This window comes from Barbatula barbatula (assembly GCF_947034865.1).
Source record: "Barbatula barbatula genome assembly, chromosome: 3".
Lineage (NCBI taxonomy): Eukaryota > Metazoa > Chordata > Actinopteri > Cypriniformes > Nemacheilidae > Barbatula > Barbatula barbatula.
Window position 1 is genome coordinate 30,665,534 of NC_136764.1, and position 21,894 is coordinate 30,687,427.

At 40.1% G+C, this 21,894-nt stretch overlaps 2 protein-coding genes across 11 annotated transcripts in view; both read left to right on the forward strand.

Moving 5' to 3' along the window:
• Positions 1 to 9,962, forward strand: part of dnm3b (dynamin 3b) — a 61,238-nt gene extending 51,276 nt beyond the window's left edge. Inside the window, exons 17-21 of one of the 3 annotated variants that reach the window (XR_013786412.1) lie at positions 3,632 to 3,743; positions 3,925 to 4,089; positions 5,321 to 5,559; positions 7,999 to 8,172; positions 9,698 to 9,961. Coding sequence is in view for 1 of the 3 variants with exons in the window: in XM_079452418.1 (XP_079308544.1) it covers positions 3,632 to 3,743; positions 3,925 to 4,089; positions 5,321 to 5,559; positions 7,999 to 8,172; positions 8,443 to 8,485 (733 nt within the window). In the remaining 2 variants the exon portion in view is untranslated. Of the gene's footprint in view, positions 1 to 3,631; positions 3,744 to 3,924; positions 4,090 to 5,320; positions 5,560 to 7,998; positions 8,173 to 8,442 lie in introns of all 3 variants that reach the window. The other 2 variants (XR_013786413.1, XM_079452418.1) reach the window with 2 other exon arrangements.
• A 6,622-nt stretch (positions 9,963 to 16,584) lies between these two features.
• The window catches only part of LOC306891512 (SUN domain-containing ossification factor), a 59,093-nt gene continuing 53,783 nt past the window's right edge, over positions 16,585 to 21,894 (forward strand). For all 8 annotated transcript variants that reach the window (XM_079451851.1, XM_079451854.1, XM_079451847.1 and 5 more), the window contains exon 1: positions 16,585 to 16,781. In XM_079451851.1, the coding sequence (XP_079307977.1) occupies positions 16,723 to 16,781 (59 nt within the window). In that variant the 5' untranslated portion in view covers positions 16,585 to 16,722. The remainder of the gene's footprint in view (positions 16,782 to 21,894) is intronic.

Sequence of the window (21,894 nt, forward strand, 5' to 3'; positions counted from 1 at the left end):
CCAGTCCTGCCCAGACGCAGGCGTCCATTGCTTTCCTCCTGTGTCTCATTACCCACACCTGCCCACTATTGTCTTGTGCTGGTTCGTTGCTCTAAGTGTACTTGTTTATGGTGAAGATACCACGTTAGTATACCTTGTTCGTTGTTCTATATTTCCCTTGTTCATTGTTCCTTAGTCTCTCTGTGACGTTGTGTCGAGTCAGAAGTTTGTTTATTTTGGAAAGTGTTTATTTTCAGTTTTGTATTCTAGTTTTGGTTAGTGTTTTCCCCCATCGTGGGTGTTTGTTTTGTTTATTAAAGATCCTGTTAACCCCTTCAGCGCTGCCTTGCACTTGGGTTCTTCCTTCCTGTTTCATGACATACCAGCGTTTTTGTCTTGTTTGTAGTAAAAATATCTTCTTAAATCAATATACAGTTACTTGACATGAGAAGTGATCTAAGATATTTAGTCTTGTTTTAATGAAGTAAGTTTTAATGATGGAAGACAGGTAAACTGAATATTTCTGATTATAAACTGCAAGTTGAAGGCTGCACTGTTACTCCAACAAATACAGTAAAAGATCTAGACGTTATATTAGACAGCAAACTGTCATTTCCAAATCACATCTCAAATGTCACTAAAACAGACTTTTTCCACATTAGAAATGTTGCCAAATTACAAAATATTCTAAGTGTTACTGACACAGAGAAGCTTATTCATGCATTTATGACCTCAAGATGATGCAGTGTTTGTCTTGCATCTTCAATAAACAAACTAAAGTAAGTTCAGAATGCAGCTGCCAGAGTTCTAACCAGGTCCAGAAAATACGATCACATAACCCCAATTTTATCAACCCTTCACTGGCCACACATTAAGTATCGTATTGACTTTTAAAGTTCTTTAAATCACTTATAAAGCCTTAAAGGGTTTAGCCCCTACCTACATAACAGAGCTTCTATCACACTACAAGCCATCACGCTCTCTAAAATCTCAAAACTCAATACTTTTGATAACACCTAGAATAACTAAATCAACCAAAGGGGGTCGAGCTTTCTCATACGTACCACCTAAACTCTAGAATAACCTTCCTGACACTATTCCAGGATCAGACACACTCGCCCAATTTAAGTCTATATTAAAGACACATCTTTTCAGCCAAGCATTCACTTAATGCATAATAAGATAAAAAAACCACCAGGAGATGCTGACATTAGATATTATTTGCTAGAATAATCTTGCTTGTTCTATAAACACCATGCACTGTGCTGTGTTTTACTTTTTTTGTGTTTTGAGGTTTTTCTTATTTTCCCCTGTAAAGCTGCTTTGGAACAATGCCCATTGTGAAAAGCGCTATATAAAGCTAATTTAATTTAATTGAAATAAAAACAAGCAAAAAAAAGCTGCCAATGTTGTGAGAAAGATAAACTTGAATTTAGTTTGACCTTTTTCTCAAGTTTATTCTTCTCACCTCATTGGCAGATATTTAGCTTGTTTTTACCATAAACTTACTTCATTCTTATATTTACATTTAGTCATTTAGCAGACGCTTTTATCCAAAGCGACTTACAGATGAGGAAACATTGGAAGCAATTATAACAACATGGGCAACAAAATACATAAGTTACTTCAAACTAGTCCATTAAAGCCTAGCACAGTATAAAAAGCTAAGAATAGTGAGGTTATTTAGTAAGTTTTATTTATTTTAAAAAAAATTGAATAAGAAGGAAAGGGAAAATAATTACGATAAATCAATCAGCGAAGTGTTGACGGAAGAGATGCGTTTTTAGGCGTTTTTTAAAGATCGCAACCGAGTCTGCTGATCTTGTAGCAACTGGTAGATCATTCCACCAATGTGGAACAGATCCAGTGAAGGTACGGGAGAGTGACTTTTTTTCTTTTTGGGATGGTACCACTAGTCGTTGTTCCTTTGCAGACCGCAGTGATCTGGCAGGAACATAGATCTGCATTAGCGAGTGGAGATACAATGGTGCAGATCCGGTGTTGGTCTTGTAGGCCAGGAGCATAGCTTTGAACTTTATGCGGGCGACCACTCTTGAAGACCACTCTTGCCGCCGCATTCTGGAGAGGTTTAATTGTGCAAGCAGTTTGGACAAGACAAGAGCCTGGAATAAGACTTGCGTAGAGTGCTTATATTTTTCTCCTTAAAAAGAGACTAAATATCTTCGGTCACTTTTCTTGTCAAGAAAGTGCATCTTTATTTAAGAATGTTTAGATATTTGTACTACAAAACAAGACAAAAACACTTTTTTTCAGTGTATATTACATACATACGGCAATAGGTGGCATAAAGGAGTGTCTTGTATGTAGTACAAGTCATTTTAATAACGTGTTGGTATAATAGTAATGTATATAACACTTCAGTATATCATATTCTTTTGTAGTTGCGAACGAGAGTGACTCACGTGCTGTAAGGAGCGATTGACATCCTTTCTCGAATTCCTTCCGTCAGCAGCTCCTTGTACAGAACGAGATGTGTGATTCGTATGTCAGATGACTGACTAGTTCAGTAAGGAGGCGTTTTCGTTCAGTATCTTAAACCAATGAGAGTGTTTTAACATCCTGCACTCACATACTATTGGCTCATGCTCAGTCTGTCTTTCACAGCAGGACAGCGATCCCAGTGCAGATTAAAAGTGCCTGACGTGAATGATTTCTTATATTTAATCAAAGCAACACGTAAACAACAGCAGTATTAGCAACAACCAACTATTTGCTTGAATAAATGTCATGAATGTGTCATAAACTTGAATTATTGTAGATATGATTATATACAGTAAATTCATCCTTATAACAAACGCTATATGCTATACCTTCATTAGGGAAAATTACTTTTTACAACAAAACAAAGTTAAATGATCACGTTTATAAAATAGTCCATTTAGGTTTTTAAAATGTAATGTACGCATTAAATTTGACAGTACAACCTTTGTATCGCCATGGTAAGAAGCCAAAGTGCAGCAAAAAGATGGTTACTACCTTCACTGTATTAAAATCATGTTTAAATTTCTTAAGGGTCTTTACATTGCGTCCATGTACTTGTTGAACACGAGATCTCCACTTTCATTTCCTTCACAAATGTCGTTCACGAACAAGAATCAGTGTGTCCTTTTGTTCATGTACGAACGAGATCTCTCTTGTTCAGACTCCAAACACTGGCTCGTTCGTTCAGTGAAGGGCGTATTTAACCAATCTTATGATCTGTCAAACCTCACTCTCGAAAGTCATTGGCTCGTTCTTTAGACACTCTTTGAAGCCAAGATTCTCTCTGTGCTCGAGGGAGAGATTTCGGTAAATGAGAAATACGAGTCAAGGCATTTCATAAACGAGAACGAGTCGTTCACGAACATTGCATCATTACCAGAGTAACTGACGTCACCTGATCACATTCTTAATAATATTTTGATATTATTATTAATAAACAAACAATTCAAATGTCTTTATTTAATTTATACAATTCCAATTAATAATTACGGTTAAAAATATATTTAATAATATAAAAAAATAAGTTTCTTGGCTCTGACTTGGTGGCCCCCTTTCAACCCAGGCCCACCCATAGCGCCGCGCCTGATCACTACTGTACACATGAAGGAGAAACTCTGGGTCAATATTATTTGTGTTTTCTGGCCTGTAGAAATGTTTTTAAGGACAATCGGTTTTTGGAGTTGGCATGTGACACTCTGGAGGAGGTGGACAGCTGGAGAGCATCGCTGCTGCGTGCTGGAGTTTATCCAGAAAAGGCTTCGGTGAGTTACTGGACTCTTACTTGGAGTTACTTGGGTTTTCTGCTGAAATGAACACTATGGCTGTAAATCCTGGATGTGAACCACTGATGATGACAGGACTGATGACCTGTTCATTGTTGTTGTTGCTTTTGACAACAGAATACTCTCTTTTTTGTCTCTTTCCGTTGCTTCACTCTTTCAGGTGGAAAGTGAAAGTTCTGGTCAATCTGAGAACTTCTCCATGGATCCTCAGCTTGAGAGAAAAGTGGAGACGATCCGTAACCTGGTGGACTCCTACATGGCCATTGTTAGCAAATGCATCCGTGACCTTATGCCCAAATCCATTATGCACCTCATGATCAATAATGTGAGTTAAAAGATGTCCCTTATAAAAATGTTAATGCTTTCTTATAGGACTGAGTATAGGGGAGATTATGATTGTTTAAGGGTAGCAATTGCAATATGTCATAAACAATTGATCTCCTGATATCTACTGTATAATGACTAATATTAGAGTATGTTTACACAACAACGATGGGGTAGATGACGTAAAGGTTTTTCCTTTGTGTAAACACTTGAAGGTTTTAAGCAGATGGGAGTAATGACTTCTGGCTCTAACGTACAAAGCTCTTAGTATAAAAGGGAATAAAGTGACCTGCCTTGGAGAAACTGGAGGAGTGCTGACAAAAGACTACTCCAACATCAGAAGCATCAAACTGATTGCAATCCCTATCATGAACAGAATATATTGAGTCTAGCGATCATAGATACAGTATATGTAACTAGATGCCTCATTCAAGCGCTCCTGGCATGTAGATGTGTCCGCCATCTTAGAACGGTCCACTGGCGTCACTCAGTTTGCTAGAATGCCACAACACGGCGCAGCCATGACTGTGAAATCCACTGTAATTTAAATTCCAGAAAAATGGGATACCCTTTAGTTGTCATGTGTTAGTTTAGCAAATATAATGTCTGAGCTTACACAACAGTAAATCCGTTTTCATTATCATATATAACTATAATGCACAGTCAGCTTACTTACTACTGACCCCAAGTGAGAGCAGCCAGCATAACACATTTCATTTAAAAACAGGACTGCAGACATGTGAGTAGTGTTGCCAATTTCATGACTTCCCACCTCCATGGAGACCTCTTAATATCCTAGGGACAAATCTTGCACCTTCTTGGACAACAACCTTATCGGGTCTCTCTGGTGGTCTTTCCTCTACCTCTCCGCTATGCTGCGCGCTCAACTTTTTCTCCTCCGCTATGCTGCGCGGCGCACTCAACTTTTCTTTATACTCAAACATGTGGTGTAATAGTCGCGCGACACAACAACATTCATTGTTGCAGCCCTTTATTAATTGATTGCAAATGGGTTAAGCGCTTCATTTAATCCCTAGACAGTATTGAGCTCGAGAAGAGATAGCAGAGATGATTTGTGTCTTCAGTCACACATAGTGCTGGCTAGTCATTGTTTATTAACAATCTGGACTTGACATTGCTACTTGTGGAGTGGATACGTTTCCTTTCTTGTGTGATATTTTGATCCACCTGTTGATGACAGATATCTCCTCTACTCGCCTCCTCTTCTGAAGGTAAAAGACTTCATTAACGCAGAGCTTTTGGCTCAGCTCTATTCGGCTGGAGATCAGAACGCTCTGATGGATGAGTCGCAGGAGCAGGTGCAGCGCAGGGAAGAGGTTCTGCGCACTCATCACGCTCTGAAAGAGGCTCTGAGCATCATTGGAGATATTTCCAGCACCACCATCTCCACTCCACTGCCTCCTCCTGTGGACAACTCATGGCTACATACTGGACAGAGTGCCTCTCGCAGGTAATAGAGCCGTTTCATACTGACACCGACAGACAGCTGAGACCAGGGGCCTCGTTTATAAAATAGAAACCGTCCTAAATTGGATCTTACGATCATTTCTAAAAGTGCCTAGGTGTGATTCATTGACCAAAACATGCCTAGAGTATGCCTCAGTAACGATGTCTAATTAATGTCATGGATATATAAAAGAGCACCTGTCAACGTCTGAAAACTGTACAAGCAGCAAGAGTGGCATATATTTCAAAAAATCTGCAGCACTTGTACAATCAAAGGTGCGTACGTCTGCTCAGACCCTGGTGTTGCGCTACGCTCTTTTCCACGTCAAAAAACTTTTTTTAAAATGTAAACATTGCCGTGGATTTTTGAGTACGCACAGATTTGATGGTAGTGTGTGTATGCAAAATTCAACGGGGCTTTATACTAACGTGCTCAAATGTGTTGGTACCCCACCACAAAAAAACTAAAAATTCACAATTTTCTCTGAAATAACTTGAAACTGACAAAATTAATTTGCATCCACTATTGTTTATTCCATATTTAATAGAAATCAGACTTTGCTTTAGATTTTTTATTTAACATTATATTGTAAATAATAAAACAAATGAAAATGTCATGGACAATATGATGGGACCCCTAACCTTATATTTAGTTGAATAACCTTTTAGAGGCTATCGCTTTAAGCAAAGGTGTTCTGTAGCTTAGAGGGCTGCATTGGGATTGAGTCCCGCTGGGTCCCGCGGGACCCAACGCAAATCTCGCGGGAGCGGGCGGTTTGAACTTTGCTGCGGGCGGGAACGGGTGGCTAAAAAAAACACCGCGGGATAGGGAGGGATCTGGCTTTGGCTAATAATTGTAAAACTGCTGTCATGTAGCCTAGTTTATCATATTGTATTTTTTTTAAAGCAGTCTATTTTTATGTGCCGTGTGATGGTGCAAAGTTTTTGATAAAAACGAAATTATATTTCAATGTATTGTGTGTTTTGTCTTTTTGTTTTTAATTAGATTTAAACTTGAATAGCCAAAATCAAAGTAGGCTACTTGAAGTCTAAAGAAACGCGCGGTAGACTAAGCATTTTAGATGTCCCCGATAGCCTAGCCAGGCTACTATTCGTCTTCCTGACCAGTGCGTCAGAATGCATGCAGGCAAGGGAAACCAAACAAACAACCGCATGAATCTCTAATAAAAGCAATACAGATACGTGTTTTTTTCCTGCGGGACGTGAGAACACACAAAATCAATGCATCTCTATTATTGTGCGGGAATAGATTCTCAGAGTTTTGCAGGTGCGGGCGGAAGTGGACATGCATATTGCGGGAGCGGGCGGGAGTGTAACACATACGTTGCGGGAGCGGGCGGTAATGGTCAGAAATTTGGTGGGCGCGGGCGGGAGCGGGATGAAGAAAACAGTCCCGCGCAGGGCTCTACTGTAGCTCTCAATGAGACTTCTGCACCTGTTAACAGGTAGTTTGGCCAACTCTTCCTGAGCAAACTGCTCCAGCTGTCTCAGGTTTGATGGGTGCCTTCTCCAGACTGCAAGTTTCAGCTCGTTCCATAGATGCTGATAGGGTTCAGATCAGGACTCATAGAAGGCCACTTCAGAATAGTCCAATGTTTTGTTCTTATTTATTCTTGGGTGATTTTAGCTGTGTGTTTTGGATCATTATAATGTTGGAGGACCCATGACCTGTGACTGAGACAGAGCTTTCTGACACTGGGCAGTACGTTTCCCTCCAGAATGCCTTGATAGTCTTGAGATTTCATTGTGCCCTGCACAGATTAAGGGCACCCTGTGCCAGATGCAGCATAGCAGCCCCAAAACATAACATGTAGGTATGGTGTTCACTTCTTTGAAAGCTTGATTTTTTTCGTCTGTGAACATAGACTTGCCCAAAAGCTCTAGTTTTGACTCATCGGTCAAACATGATACAATAGCTTTTCATTTTATCACTCTTCAGGAGGAATGAAGCATTATTTCAATGAGCTGTAAGGGTACCAACAAATTTGTATAAAAGAGACCTCAGATCACTCAAGCAACGTTTACCGAGACTTTATCGGTATTTATATACAGCAGGTGTCTGTTCAGAGGCCACCATTTGTTTAGTAAAGGTAGAGCTCATCATGTAATGTCCATGATGTGGGGCAGATGTGTCTGGTCAAGGAAATGATTGAAAATGGGTTTACAGGGGTTAGGTTGAGAACCACTGGTCTAACAACGGGGCGAGGCAATGCGACGCGACACAAAAAAGACAATAGAACAAGTTAGAACCCATTATACATTTTTGTCCACACTGGTGCGGCGCGACACAACAAACCAGTTAAGAACGAGTCATGTGGCGCCGGTGGCGTCCGGTGTAGACACGGTGTAAATGTCTCTGAGTGTATTTTCAGTGCTTTATAGTAATTATTTTTCTCGCTCTTCTTTCTGATAATCCCCGCAGGTCTCCTCCACCCAGCCCTACCGCCCCGCGCAGGATGTCAGCGGGTCAGAGGCCGGCCGGTAGAGGAGCTCCTCCACCTCCATCGCGTCCAGGACCTTTAGGGCCCTTAAATAACAGCGCTGACAGCCCGCAAGTTCCAAGTCGGCCCAACAGAGCACCCCCTAGCATTCCCAGGTATTCTTTCTTGTCATGCTCTCAGATCGCACGTGGCATGGGTTTTTTTTCTGAGAAAACAAGCACTACTCTTCAGGCTACTAGACATACTAACCTCAGCTGACTTGACTAAGATTGAGCTTGTGTAGCTAGAAATGTCTCACAAACTGAAAATTCCTTTTAGCTAATTACTAACTTTGTCTCTTTTGTCTCTCACCCCTTCACACATTCCACACCCTCCTCTCATCTCTTTGGTGTCATATTTTCTTCCTCCTGATTTTTCAAACGTAGCCGTCGGCCACCACCTTCCCCAACCAGACAGGTTCCTCCGTAAACCTCTGTCACTGCTCTTTCTGTCCGCTTCTCATTTAAACAATAAAACAACATGTCTGTGGTGTACCGAAGCTCTGGATGATGTAAGAAGCTCAATGTAAAGCCTGCATGTTTCTCTTGTGTATTTCTGCTCTGTGCTGGTGTCAGTTTTGTGTTGTGTGTCAGTGCCTGTGATTGAGTCCACTTCACTCCATCTGTCTAACTGGAACATGGTCCTTTGCCATTATGAAATGACTTTTTCTTGCAATGCATGGGTTTGTTTTTCGGTCACGTTATATCTCATCATACGTGTGTGTGTGTGTGTGTGTGATTCACGTGTAATCTAGTTGAATATTGTTGTGTTTCCTCTGATAGCGCCCACTGTTGATGCAGGTTTTCTTTCTTTTGCTGTAGTACATATGCTGAAAGAAGATATTTCTTTCACTTATTTTCAATACTTTCTCGTGAATATTTGGAACAGAGATAGAGCATCTCACTTGCTAAAGGTGAATGGCTCATGTTATACACAACACATAGGACTAGTGCGCGCTGCCTGTCTAATAATATTCTATTTCATCTAAACTTGAAAGTGAACGTTTAAGATGCTTCAGTAAACCAGCGGTGTGCGTGTAAGATATCTAGAATACCAGACAATAATCCAGTACAGTGTCCCACACTTTTGCAATAAATCCAGCCATTTGTGTCATTTTGTAAGTGTCCGTGAGTCTGTATGGCTCTTATCAGTAATATAGAAGTTTAATGAATATAGAATTGTTTGTTTCTTGTACTCATGTTAAGTAATGATGACACACATACTTTATTTTTAGATGGGACTAGTTAAGACAAGCATGCAGGGACATTAATCCTTGATAAATGTACAGATGAATATATAAAGCTGTAGGTTTCTCAGGATAAAGGGATTGAAGTGATGTTAGTGTGTGCTTATGAAAACACAAACACGACTGTGAGGAGAGCTGAAGACATACACTGAGGTGTGTTCCATAGTTTGGGTAGATGAGTTGTGCTTATTAAGTGACAGTTAACAGTATGGCTATTTCTCATCCGTAGGGTTTGTATTGTGAACAGTATGAAACTTCAGCACGTAACACACGTCCCGTACCATGCATGTGCTATAAAATGTGAAACGAGAGCTAACAGGAGTCACATGAAAAGTTTTCCGTCATCTGTCAGAATGATGGTGAAATAATCTTTTGTATCCACCACTGACTTTTAGAATAATGGATTCATTGCATAGGACCCTGAACGTATCACACACAGTCAAGATATCCCCGACATTAATCCTCAGATGAAGAATCAGTCGCTTCAAAGATTCACACACACTTTGGATTGGATGAATGATGGAAATGTGTCGTCTGATTTGAAATGTGGTATAATAAGTTCTTTAAAAGGGATGCACTCCCTCTTGTATGTTTCACTATGGCTTGATGTACTGTACCTTCATATGTATGAAATGAAATATATTAAACAATACAACATGGAGAGTGTCTGAAGCGTGTCATTTATTTACATGTTCAATCAGTTGGTTGTAAGCAAAACAGAAAAGATCGTCTCGTGTCTCGAAAGTGACCTATTTGTCAGTTATGGTGAACCATACCTAAAATGTGACCTCTACATTTAACCCATCCAGAGAGTAGCGACACACGAACAGCAAGTCGTGAACACACGTACACCCGGAGCAGCTATCACTGCAGCGCCCAGGGAGCAAGTAGGGGAAAAGGTGCTTTGCTCAAGGGCACCTCAGTCGTTACCTGCTGGCCCTGAGGATCGAAATGGCAAATTTCTGGTCACGAGTCCGACTCTCTAACCATTAGACCACGACTGCCCCCATTTGAGTGCACTGTCAAAATGAACACCCAAACTCTTCACTAGTGGTTTAACACAAGAAGACAAGTGGCCAAGTTTTAAGGCCTGGGAACTGGCAGCATCTAACATTTAAAAAAAAATAATCTCAGTTTTATTCTCATTAAGGTGAAGAAAATTAAGGGACATCCAGGCCTTGACATCCGCTAAGCAGGCCAACAGAGTATCCACAGTCAAATCATTAATTGATCCCAGGGGCAGATAAAGTTTGGTATCGTCCACGTAGCAAGATACCATGCTTAAATCAAAACTCAAAACACATATTTTCTCTGCAATTAATTGCAATTAGTTGGTCGTTAGATGGTCAACGACAGTTGTTTTTAATGGTGGTATATAAATAAAGTTGAAAGTTGGAAGAAATCAGGCAGTCTGTACAATGCAAGAAAGTCTGTTTTTGTAATTGTACAGAAAGGTTAACAGACATAATTTCTTGATAATCTGCCTGAATTGTCTCAAATCTATAGCATGAGAAATAAAGTTGAAAATCTTTAAGTCAAGTCAAGTCAGCTTTATTTATATAGCGCTTTTTACAATTTTCATTGTTACAAAGCAGCTGTACAAGAAAACATTGACTATAAGTAAAACATGTAAGGTTATGGAAGTCAAAACACAGGTCAAATATCAGACAGACTATAAATTCCTATATGCAGTGTTAATTAAATAAGACTATCAAATTCTAGCAGCCCCCCCGGCCAGGCAAACAGTGCATAACAGTATGCAAACGGTGACGAGGGATCAACTTTACCATATGAAAATTTAACTCCACCTTTTCCGAAACGCTAGACACAGTTGCTCCTCTGTGCTTAAAGAAGATTAAAAATAGCAGCACAACACTGTGGTATAATGAACACACCCAGGCTCTAAAGCAAGGCTAGTCAACTGGTGGCCCCCGGGCCAAATGCGGCCGTCAATCATCTTTACCTGGCCCGCCTTCACATTTAAAATAAGTGGAGAGACTTTTGAGATCGGTGTGCTATAAGAAATGCACGCGTGAGACGCCACATCTTTGAACTCCAAAGTATGGAGGGATTTTTCAGTCAGATTATAAACTAAAGGTATAAAACTAAAAGTTTTAAACCAAAACTAAAAATCTAAATTTGAAACTAAAAGTCCAAGTCGAAAATGAATTTGGTATGTAGGAGTGGCCACTGAATTGGTTTTGATCGTTTATTACATTGTCTAAAGGTTAAATCACAATCATATTATTAAAATTATTATTTTGTAGTATTATTGGGGGGACATAAGATAAGATAAGGTCTCTATACATTTGGAAGCAGAAACATTAATAACAGTTGAGTGTGAGGAACACAGACTGTGGTTAAGTTTTGACTTACCGGTGGGAGATGTAGTCAAACGGTCAAACGGTGCGTAGCGAATTTGAGATGTTGTCAGACAAAAGATCCGCTCCAATGCTGCTGGGGTGCAGGCCGTCGGGGCAGAAGAGCCTAGGTCGCTCCCAGAACAGATCCCAGAAAATTATTAACAAAGAGCAGCTTTTGTTCAATAGACCATGACATCAACAATTGATCAAGCGAAAATAGTCTACTGAACTTTTCCTTCCCTCATTGGTAGGTAGGAAGCGGCCCTGCTACGATGATCCTCGCCGTGGGCGATGCCTTGCTTCCCATTTTGATAAGATTCCTGAAGTCCCCCTTGTATTTATATAAATAAATATATAAGCTCATTTCAAATTTGATGCCTGCTACAGGTCTCAAAATGGGCAGGTAGCATGTTTACCATAGTGTCCCTTATCAAAAAGAAGTTTATTAAAGTGTGCTATAAGTATAATTCTTTTAAACTTAAAATAGGAAAGTATACTTTCAGTCTACTTCTTATGTACTTCTCAGAAATAAACTTACTTTTACACTTTAGTCTACCTAATTTTAAGTATATCTGGCCTATACTTGTGCTTAATCTTTTGACGTATAAGTATGCTTTGGTTGCACCAGTGTCTATCCTTTTGCTTCAGTAGCCTATTAAATGCTTTTTTGAGTTAGTGGTGCTCTTCTTACTATTCATTTTTTTTCTGGACAAAACTTCTGTGCATAACTGGTCCCGTACTGTTTGTTGTAGACCCAAAAATGAGGCGTAAATATGAGCAGCTTCTTGAGGAGAGGTGTGCTATGACTTTTATAAGTGATTGTGGATATAATAGCGGGCAAAAATCCCAACAACAGGATCTGAAGCTATTGAGCCATGCCCTAGCAATCATTTAGAGCACCCTAATATTGTGTTTAGCGCAATTTCAAATTGAAACTTTTTCATAATATCATTAACTTGTTAAAATTGTTACATTTTACAGTGTAATAAAATACTTTATTTATTCAAAAATGTGGAGGGGTGCTGTGAGTTGCCTCCAAAAAAACTTTTGCTGGGGCATGACATCCTCACAACTTAAAAAGAGATTGCAATCTTTTTGTTTCTCTCTCTTTTTTGCTTTTGACCTTTTCCTACCTACCCGCCTCGACCAGAAACCAGTTTGTGGCATCTCTTCGGAGGCTGCCCTTTTACCCCACTCGGGGGAAAGAAGGAACAATGGACTGCGGCCTGCCACAAGGCCGGAACTTTTCCAGCAAGACTGCATCCAGAAACCAATCGAACCTTTCCATCTCTCCAACACATACAGATACTCATCTAGCACAGAGCTCGCAAGTATCCGTTTCTATTTATAGAATAGCTGCGTTAAGTTTATGCCTCTTTGTTAAAGATGATTTTATTGCTTTTCAGGAATCGCTGTAATGCTTTCTCACAATCCATCTCTCTCTCTACCTCTTTGTATGTTTTGTTTTGTGTTTCTTGTTGTGTTTTGTTTGTATTTTGCGATCGTTATGTTTACAATGTAGAGTAGTTTAATAAGAAAACATTTATTCACTTGTGATGGGTTTTCTGTGCTCAATGCTCACAAACCGTGTTTAGATTTATGCTACCTTTGCTCTAAAGTCTGTTTGGTAAAGTCACGTTACTAATAACCAAGAGATAACGTAAAGTGTATTAATCATTGATGCATTTGCTGGACGAATTAATACCAATATTGTTATACTGTACATTACTAATCAGAGACTGTAAAATATGTATATTTAATCACGGTTATTATACGTATTTTACTTTGAGCTAAACTAATTCCTTGACTGGAACTGATGTTTTAAATATCTCAGTTCATGGATTAGATCTTGATAGATCTGGTGGAGAATTTTATTTGGTGAGCTAAGCTCATCATTATTTTAATATGCAGCTAAGACTGCTACAGTATATATATATATATATATATATATATACTGTATATATAGAAGTTATGGACGTGTCATCACTTTACCAGGTGAACGCCACATGAGCATGCCAGAGTGTGCCCTCCTGGGTGACAGCAGTCAAGTTGGAGCCGTTGAGTCCAACTGCATGTAATTTCAACAAATAAAAGCCTATTTCAGTCCCGGTTTCTTTCTTTCTCCTATTCTCCACAGCCATTTTGCTGTGTTTTGCCACTCACTGTGTGTTCACACCGAGCGCGAATGAGGCGTCAAGCGCGAGTGATTTACATGTTAAGTCAATGCAAAGACGCGATAGACGCGCTTGCGGCGCGAATAGCGCGAAAGTGGCGGCGCGAATGATGCGAATAGCGCGAATGACGCGAATGGCGCGAATGAGGCGAATTGCGCGAGTTGAAAAATCTGAACTTTGGCGAAAATTCGCGCCGCGTTAACCAATCAGAAGCCTGCTGTAGTAGTGACGTAGCGAGCAGAGGCAGAAATACAAAATGGAGGACATCTCAGTGTGTGTGGACACCCGGAGCTATATGATACGTGTTCATATTTTTATAAAAATAGGAATAAAAAGGACCTTGCTTCGAATAAAGTGAGTGAGGAGGTCGGAGAATCTGGTAAATTGTGAAAACATTTTCGTGAAGCAAATTTCTCTCGCGAATGACGCGAATAGCGCGAATTTCACGCGTGAATAGCGCGAATAGCACGAATGACGCGAATGAATCGAATGGCGAGAATGAAGCAAATTTCACGCGCGAATGAAGCGAGTAAACACAAAATGTTCAAGCGTCCAACTACTTGCGAATAGCGCGTTTTTGACGCCTCATTCGCGCTCTATGTGAACACACAGTCAGAGGAACTTGTCCTGGCGCTCAAGACAGGCGTGTCCGGTGGGAAGGTAATGCCAATGCATACCCTCTATAGAAACAGAGACAGACAGAGACAGACAGAGACAGATAAAGAGAGAGAGACAGAGAGACACAGAGACACAGAGAGACTGAGACACAGAGAGACTGAGACACTGAGAGACTGCGAGACTGAGAGACAGAGAGACGCTATGTGTCATTAAACAGAGAATATAAACTGTCAGAAAACCTAACATGCTTATCAGACCGTAAAGTAAGAAAAGTGTTGACCATGTACAGACACCTTAAAGATGAGATCACGGTAAAGACAGGCAGCAGACACAGACATATATATATATATATATATATATATATATATATATGTATCAGTGGCGCAAAAAGTGGGTATGCCCTTTATGGGTTAGGGTTAATACATTTTAGGGGACTAACAGTCTAGGTGGCACCGGTGCCCTCACAAGATTCCATCATATAATTTATATAGACATAGAAGGGTAATATCGCGAGTAGGCGGGGCGCCGTGAGCAGCAGTAACGTTAGTGAGTTGTCGTTGAAATTTGAATTTGGAAAAGATGGATAAACCAAAAAAGCTGTCGGGGGCTAAAAATAGAAAAAGAAAGATGGAAAAAGGAGATGGCCTGTCAAGGGATACAACAGCATCTAAATAAGTGGATGGTGAAAGGCAACAGGAAGGATTTTAAATGTGACGTCTATTCTTGCAAATACAATATTCATGTTAACAGACTAACGTTAGCTAGCGAGCTTGCTGAGCACCCGACCGTGGAATCATGAATAGATTTGCGACCAAACTTGGAGACCTGCAAATATAAATATTGACTGGCAAGTGTTTGCTAACTTAATGCAAAATAATGTTGCTGCTGATATCTACATTTATATTTTGGTTAAACCCTATTGTACCAATGCCATGCATGACATATCTCAATTTTTTTAAAGTAAAATAAGAACTGGTAAATATAAGGTAGCATGCACAATAAATGACTAGAAGCTGAAAAACATTACTTATGCAATAAGGCTGGTATATCATGGATTTTATTTTACCATTAGCTTCATGTTAGGTCAGCTGTGCTGTCAGACATACAGGCTACTTTACATCTGCTGGGTGACATGGAAGCGGTTATTAGGGCCACATTTCTCTCTCTTTAAAGATCTGCGCTATATCTGTATGTATGTATGTATATAAATCAGCACAGACCTTTAAAGAGAGAGAGATGTGACCCTGTAATTACTTTTCTATATGTGTGTGTGTGTGTGTGTGTGTGTGTCATATTTGTACTTTATAAAATCCCAAATGTTCATTTAATTTCAACAGCAGCACAACCTTACTGCATAATAGTTGTCCTATCTGATGCCATCCCTAGGCTGATTTAAAAATGGAATTTTGGCTGCTATATTTAACAGCGACTGCATTTTATTAAGGTGTGAGGATGGTGGATCAGGAAAGACAGGGGAAAGCAACAGGATTGGGTCTAACATTAGGTGGAAGTGTAGAGGGAGCTTGATACCAACTTGATACTTGATACCAACAGATTCATTTCTTAATATTATGAATATGGAAAAGGTAGGGGTGTAACGGTTACAACGATACACTTGTGTCACGTTTCAGTACGGATCGGTACGTTTTAGATACGGCAAAAAGAGAAAAATGTCAGAGAAATTTCCATGAATACATTTTTATATATTTGTGTTCATATACCATATAATTATGGTAGGCTTACAGCAGCTGTCTGATATACTTTTAAAACAAACCTTTATTATTTCAAGCCCATACATGATGATGTCCAGCACACTTTTTAATTTAGCAGGGGGGGGGGCGCCAAAATTGTTTCTGCATACCCCCCTAACACTGGGTAGTTGCGCCCCTGATGTATATACACGTATATGTTTTATTTTATTTTGATCTGAATCTGTATTTGTGCAGAATGTTTATATGAAAGTTTCCCGTGCTTTGGCAATGTCAAATTTGTTTTCTCATGCCAATAAAGCTTCTTTGAGTCTTGATTCTTGAGAGATTATCGCCCTGTCCAATATGGCGGCGGTGTTGAGTCTCGCCTCAGCGCTGAATGCGGTGTGTAAGAGCAGCGCCCCGGGCGGCCGGCGGTGGGTTTCAGGAGAACTCTCGTCGTGTTCCTGCCGAGCGTGTGTTGCTCAGTCAGTCAGCCGGCCGCTGTTGTTTATCGCTTCACGTGTGTATGCGTGAAGGAGAATGAGAGAATAATGTTTGTTTTCTCTGCTGCTGGATGATGAAGATTCAGTTAAAGCTGCTGATCATTTCCGGGTTTCTTCTCGTACATTACTGGTGCGTACATTATGAGAATGTCATGTTTATGATTGTGAGAAAAACATTTCTATGTTTATTGATCGTCATATTAGAGTAGAGTTCTACAGCTGTACATGTATAAACAGATGATGTTTGTTTACATTATGAGTGTAAACAAACATTATGTGAATTCTAAAACATCGCAGTCAAACATACTAAGTTAATGATATCAATAAATCCATATGTGATGTAATGTATATATGCCGTGTTTCACTGCCGTGCTAATGCATCGATGTTGATATATTCATGATAATAGTTACGCGGATATCTGATGATATCTGCCAGTATACTGTATATATTACTGTACTGTATTTTAGTGTCTATTGTCTGAAATATGCTTTACTGAAGCGTGAAGTTATTAATATTGTGTGCTTTATTTATGGTTAGCTCGGCTCTCTGACACATTGAGCACTGATATCGGGGCTTGTGTGACACACATGGTTAAGTCGTTTTTGATTTGATTTCATTTCGATTAATGGACAGGTTGGATAAACGAGTACTCGGGGGCTGGGCCTGTGTGTCCCCAGCTCGCACAGGTATGTCTGTAAAGGTGTGTGTACACGGTGTTGCTCGTGAGTCCTTAATGTATCCGACAATTGTACGGACGCAGCAATGTTGCCCACATTTTGTGAGACTATGGGGGCAAAAGGTATTTTCCTCTAGGGGGTTCCTTGGGCCTTCTTCCCATAAGAAAATTTAGCATCTTTTAAAGGTAAATGCTGCAATCGGGGGCATTTTAAGAGCAAAAAGAAATGACTTAATCTATAAGAATACAATAGCTATAGAGGTAATTTAATCATCGGCTCCATATATAAATGTGCATAATGCACAACACATGGTAAAATGGGAGTTCACAAACAGTCAAAACATGTAGAGCATGAGCCAGCAAAAAAGTGTTTAACAGTTGAACTCATTATTTATTAAAATGCGGGTCAGGCAATAGGCCTTTTTCACAGTGCAATTGACCCTCTCGCCTGTATGGCAGTGTCACGTTACTATCCGGATCAGAGCATGCACACATTATTATGATGTGGCGACTGTTTAAAGATAACCTGTAAGAAAAGTGCACTCTCAGCACAACAGAGTAATGTTAAGTTTGTGGTTTATGCACATGTTGTGCTGACCATGGGCGAAGCTAGCCCCTTTTTAGGGGTGCTTCAGCACCCCTAAAAAGAAGCTCAGCACCCCTAAAACTTGGAGTAAGAAATGTTGTTATTCAAAAAAATTAGTTTTTTACAAGGTTAAATAATGTCCAAAACATACTCCGTAGTTTTTGGTTTAAACTGTATGTGTTAAGGATGAAAATGAAACATCCCCGCTTAGCAAATGGTGTCATCCTCTTCTCTTTTTCTACTTCTCCTCTGTACCTGCATCGCTCAGCACGACCGTCATCCAGCGCGAAACACACGGAGAGTGAGAACCCGTTATGTAGTGTAGTGAATCAACTAAGTTGCTCCAAAGCTGTGTCTCACACTTTTTTCCTTTTACCTAGACTTGTTCCGATTGCGAAACCATATCGGTGAGTACTGGAGTCAGTATCCTGAATCACCTCGGTACACCAATAACAAGTGTTTATTTTCGGACTATTTTAGTCCAGCGGGTCGCCGCTGCTGTGGAGTAGCAGAGGACCTGGGTGACTCGTCCATAGTCATAAACGGAGAGAAGTAGCGCCGGTTAATATGTTCTTCCGCAAGACGCTTGGAGTTCTGGTTATTAACTGCTAGAGCGTGAAACAAAAACAACTAAACTGCGGACCTGTGTCTCTGTTGTTAAAGTTTATCGTTCATTTGATACTCACTTTAACAGTCTGGAGTCATGTAAACATGACGTCACGTGCGTCTTTTCTGGTCAGTCGTCATGGAAACATGATCGCCCTGTCAGAGGAAGTGATTCTTTCTGAAGCGCAAGAGTGAGGCTGGTACAGTTCAGATTCGGAAGTGTTCCCTTCACTGAAAGCTGTTATGTGGTCTTTTATTGCCTTGCGCCGGCTCCATACATGGCTCAGGAGGACCACAGGCCAAAGCAGACTCCAGCACCTAGCTGTGATGTCATTGAGAAGGAGTTGCTTGAAATAATTGAACACCAAAGGGTCATTGACAGGTTTCTCCCAAAGTAGAGCCAAATGGGGATTCAGGGGAAGTACTTCAAAGATTTCCCTCTATTTCTTTTTTATATCTTTACTTTCTAAGTATTTTCAAGACCTCTGTAAATTGTCTGGATATTTTGTACTTTTTGGTTTTACCTTTTTTTTATTTTTTTTTTATTTGTTGATGACTTATCTTGGTTTATAAAAGTTCAGACTGGCGTGCGATCAGATATGTTAGAGATGGCCATTTGTAAATAAATTACAGAAGATGAATTACATTTTGTTGTCCAAGTACCTCTTACTATGTTCAATGACAATAAAGATCTAATCTAACCAATCTGATGACTGTTGATACAAAAGGAGGCATATGGAGTTAAGGGTCAGGAAAAGCTGAGTGAAGAAGGTTTTGTGTTTGTTACAGGGGGCGGTCTTTGTGAACTCTCACAATTAAGATGGTGTTCTGAAAAGGTCTCAAAGTTTGTTTGTATGTATTAGCGACCACTCATTCAGTTTTTTAGGTTTAGCTAGTTAAAACGGCTCCGTTCTTACTTTAAAGGGATTGCCATGCAAGGAGTTCTGTTCTGCAAAAAAAGGTCTAAAAAAAAAAAAGGAAATCTGGATTTTGGAGTTAGTTGAATCAATGTTAAAATGATTAAATTATTTTTCAATAGACACATTTTTTGTTTTTATGTGAAAAGAAGGTGGGAGGTGGCAGTGGGGCTCATTGGGTGCTCAGCACCTCTAAAGCTATGACCCTAGCTGACCTATCAGTTTATATCAAAGTATAACAAGAGCAATTAATGACAGACGCTTTCTCCTACTGTACACACCGATGGGTCGGAGTAGGGCTGCTTGATGTCTGCAAAACCAAATATGTGACCCTGGACAACAAAACCAGCCTTATGGGTACATTCTTCGAAATTTTACATTATCTGAAAGCTTTCAACTGATTTGTGATACAACAGTTTAAAATTCTGGAATCTGAGGGTGTGAAAATATTTGCCTTTGAAGTTGTTAATCATAGGACACTAGCAGGCCATCCACTCACTATAAATAATGTATTTATATATTTAGGGTAGAACATTTACAAAATATCTTCATGGAACATGATCTTTACTTAACATCCTAATGATTTTGGGCATAAAATAAAAATCTATCATTTTTACCCATACAATGTATTTTTGGCTTTTACCCAAAATGTTCCTGTGCTACTTAAGACTGGTTTTGTGATCCAGGGTCACCTATATTGACAAGTTTGGGACACGGTGACCCAGGCCAGCATGTGATTGTGTGGCGCGCATCCATTTGATTGTTTTTCATACGGCGACAGCCGAAGCTAAAGGGGGAATTTAAGCAGACTCATGCCCATGCGCAGGCCGGCATGGCAAAACGCAGGTTATTCTGCAGGCTCTGCAATGGATCTTGTTGTGATATGAACATATACATGGCTATGACTCGCTTGCTTAGTGTCGAAGTGTGCAGGGTTTGTCACGGTTGTAGAGAGACATCTATTCATTTGCGCTTCTGTGCACATCTCCTGAACGCGCATTTAGTGCAGCTGTACACATTTGAATCTAGACAATGTAAGTTTTCCATCAACAGGTAGGAGCTCGAGCTAGCGTAGTTGGCAAACTATGCGCTCTGCACCTGAGCGACAGAAAAAAATACACAGAAAAAAAATAATAAATTAACTTAATAAAGAAACAAATCAAAATACGAATTGAATAATTGAATGGCTTAAACAGCCTGTGTAACGGGAATGTACACATAACACGACAGGCTTCAGTCGGACTCGGGCTGAGAATTCCTATTAGCTGTCAGACAGGTGCCTGAGTGTCTCGGGCCAGGACTTAAATGTGAGGACTGTGCAGGGCTCTAGCTTGAAGCACGGTCGGGGCCAGGGCCGGATTGGGACTCATTTTCAGCCCTGGAGTTTCATGCCTTAGACCGGCCCACTTTAGTTTACGACTGACTATATTCAAATAATGATAATTAAAACCTAAGTCTGCAATAGCGCACTGTTCTCTACAACCTTGAATTCATTGTCATTCAGTGAAAATACAGTAGCCTAAGTTTTGCTTCACAGTGAAGATTTATTAGAACAGTAAATAGCCGGACAGTATCAGAATCTATTTTCTTTAAGAATTAGTGTTCATAAATATCCAAACATTGAAATGAGGAAAAACATATAAATTACAAAAGATTAAAATAAAATGTATTGCACTGTCTAATGACACTATAATTTATTTTAATGAAATGTCTGCTTTACAACTTCAAATATTTTTTACAAATATGAGAACATTAGTAAAATTATAAAACTTATGGACTGTTATCTGACTTTTTTTCACAATGATTTCTAATGATTGTTTCATCTCTTTTTCTTCTGCATAAGTGTAGCTTCAAGGAAACACGGACAACCCTAAAACATTAATTAACGCCTGAGCAGAGCACTGGTCTCTGTAACTTTATCTATCCCGGATTCATTGTGTAGCTGGTCCCACTCGCCCCGCTCTGCGTGGGCTTCGAACCGACGTCGGTCCGAACGGGGGACGGGCGCTCTAACAATGAGCTAGGTTTGCAGACAACTTTGTTTTGCACGGCCGCTAGCATCTTCCAGTGCTCCTATTCCTAAATACCTTAACGTTAGCTTACCGGCCGTCTCGTCGTCTTCTTTTGTTTTGAGAAAAAATGTGGTCAGCTTAGAACATTTGGCCGCGTCAGTTTCCAGAGCTTTCTTCCTTTTTATTCTGGCCTTTTCAGCGCCGCCTTTGCGCTTTCTGTCATCCATTTTTATTTCTGACGTTTTTTATTTTGAGCAACTTGCTGTGGCGCTGTCGGGGGCGGGGCCAGGGAGTCAAAAGAGAATCATGTCATCATTAACCTGCAGGCTGCGCTCTGAGTGGGGCTGCGAAAAAATATGAAATAAAAAGATTAGGGCTGCTGTGAGTGAAGGCAGCCTAGGGAAAGCCACATTTCAACCGTGTCATGACAATACCGGCCCTCGCG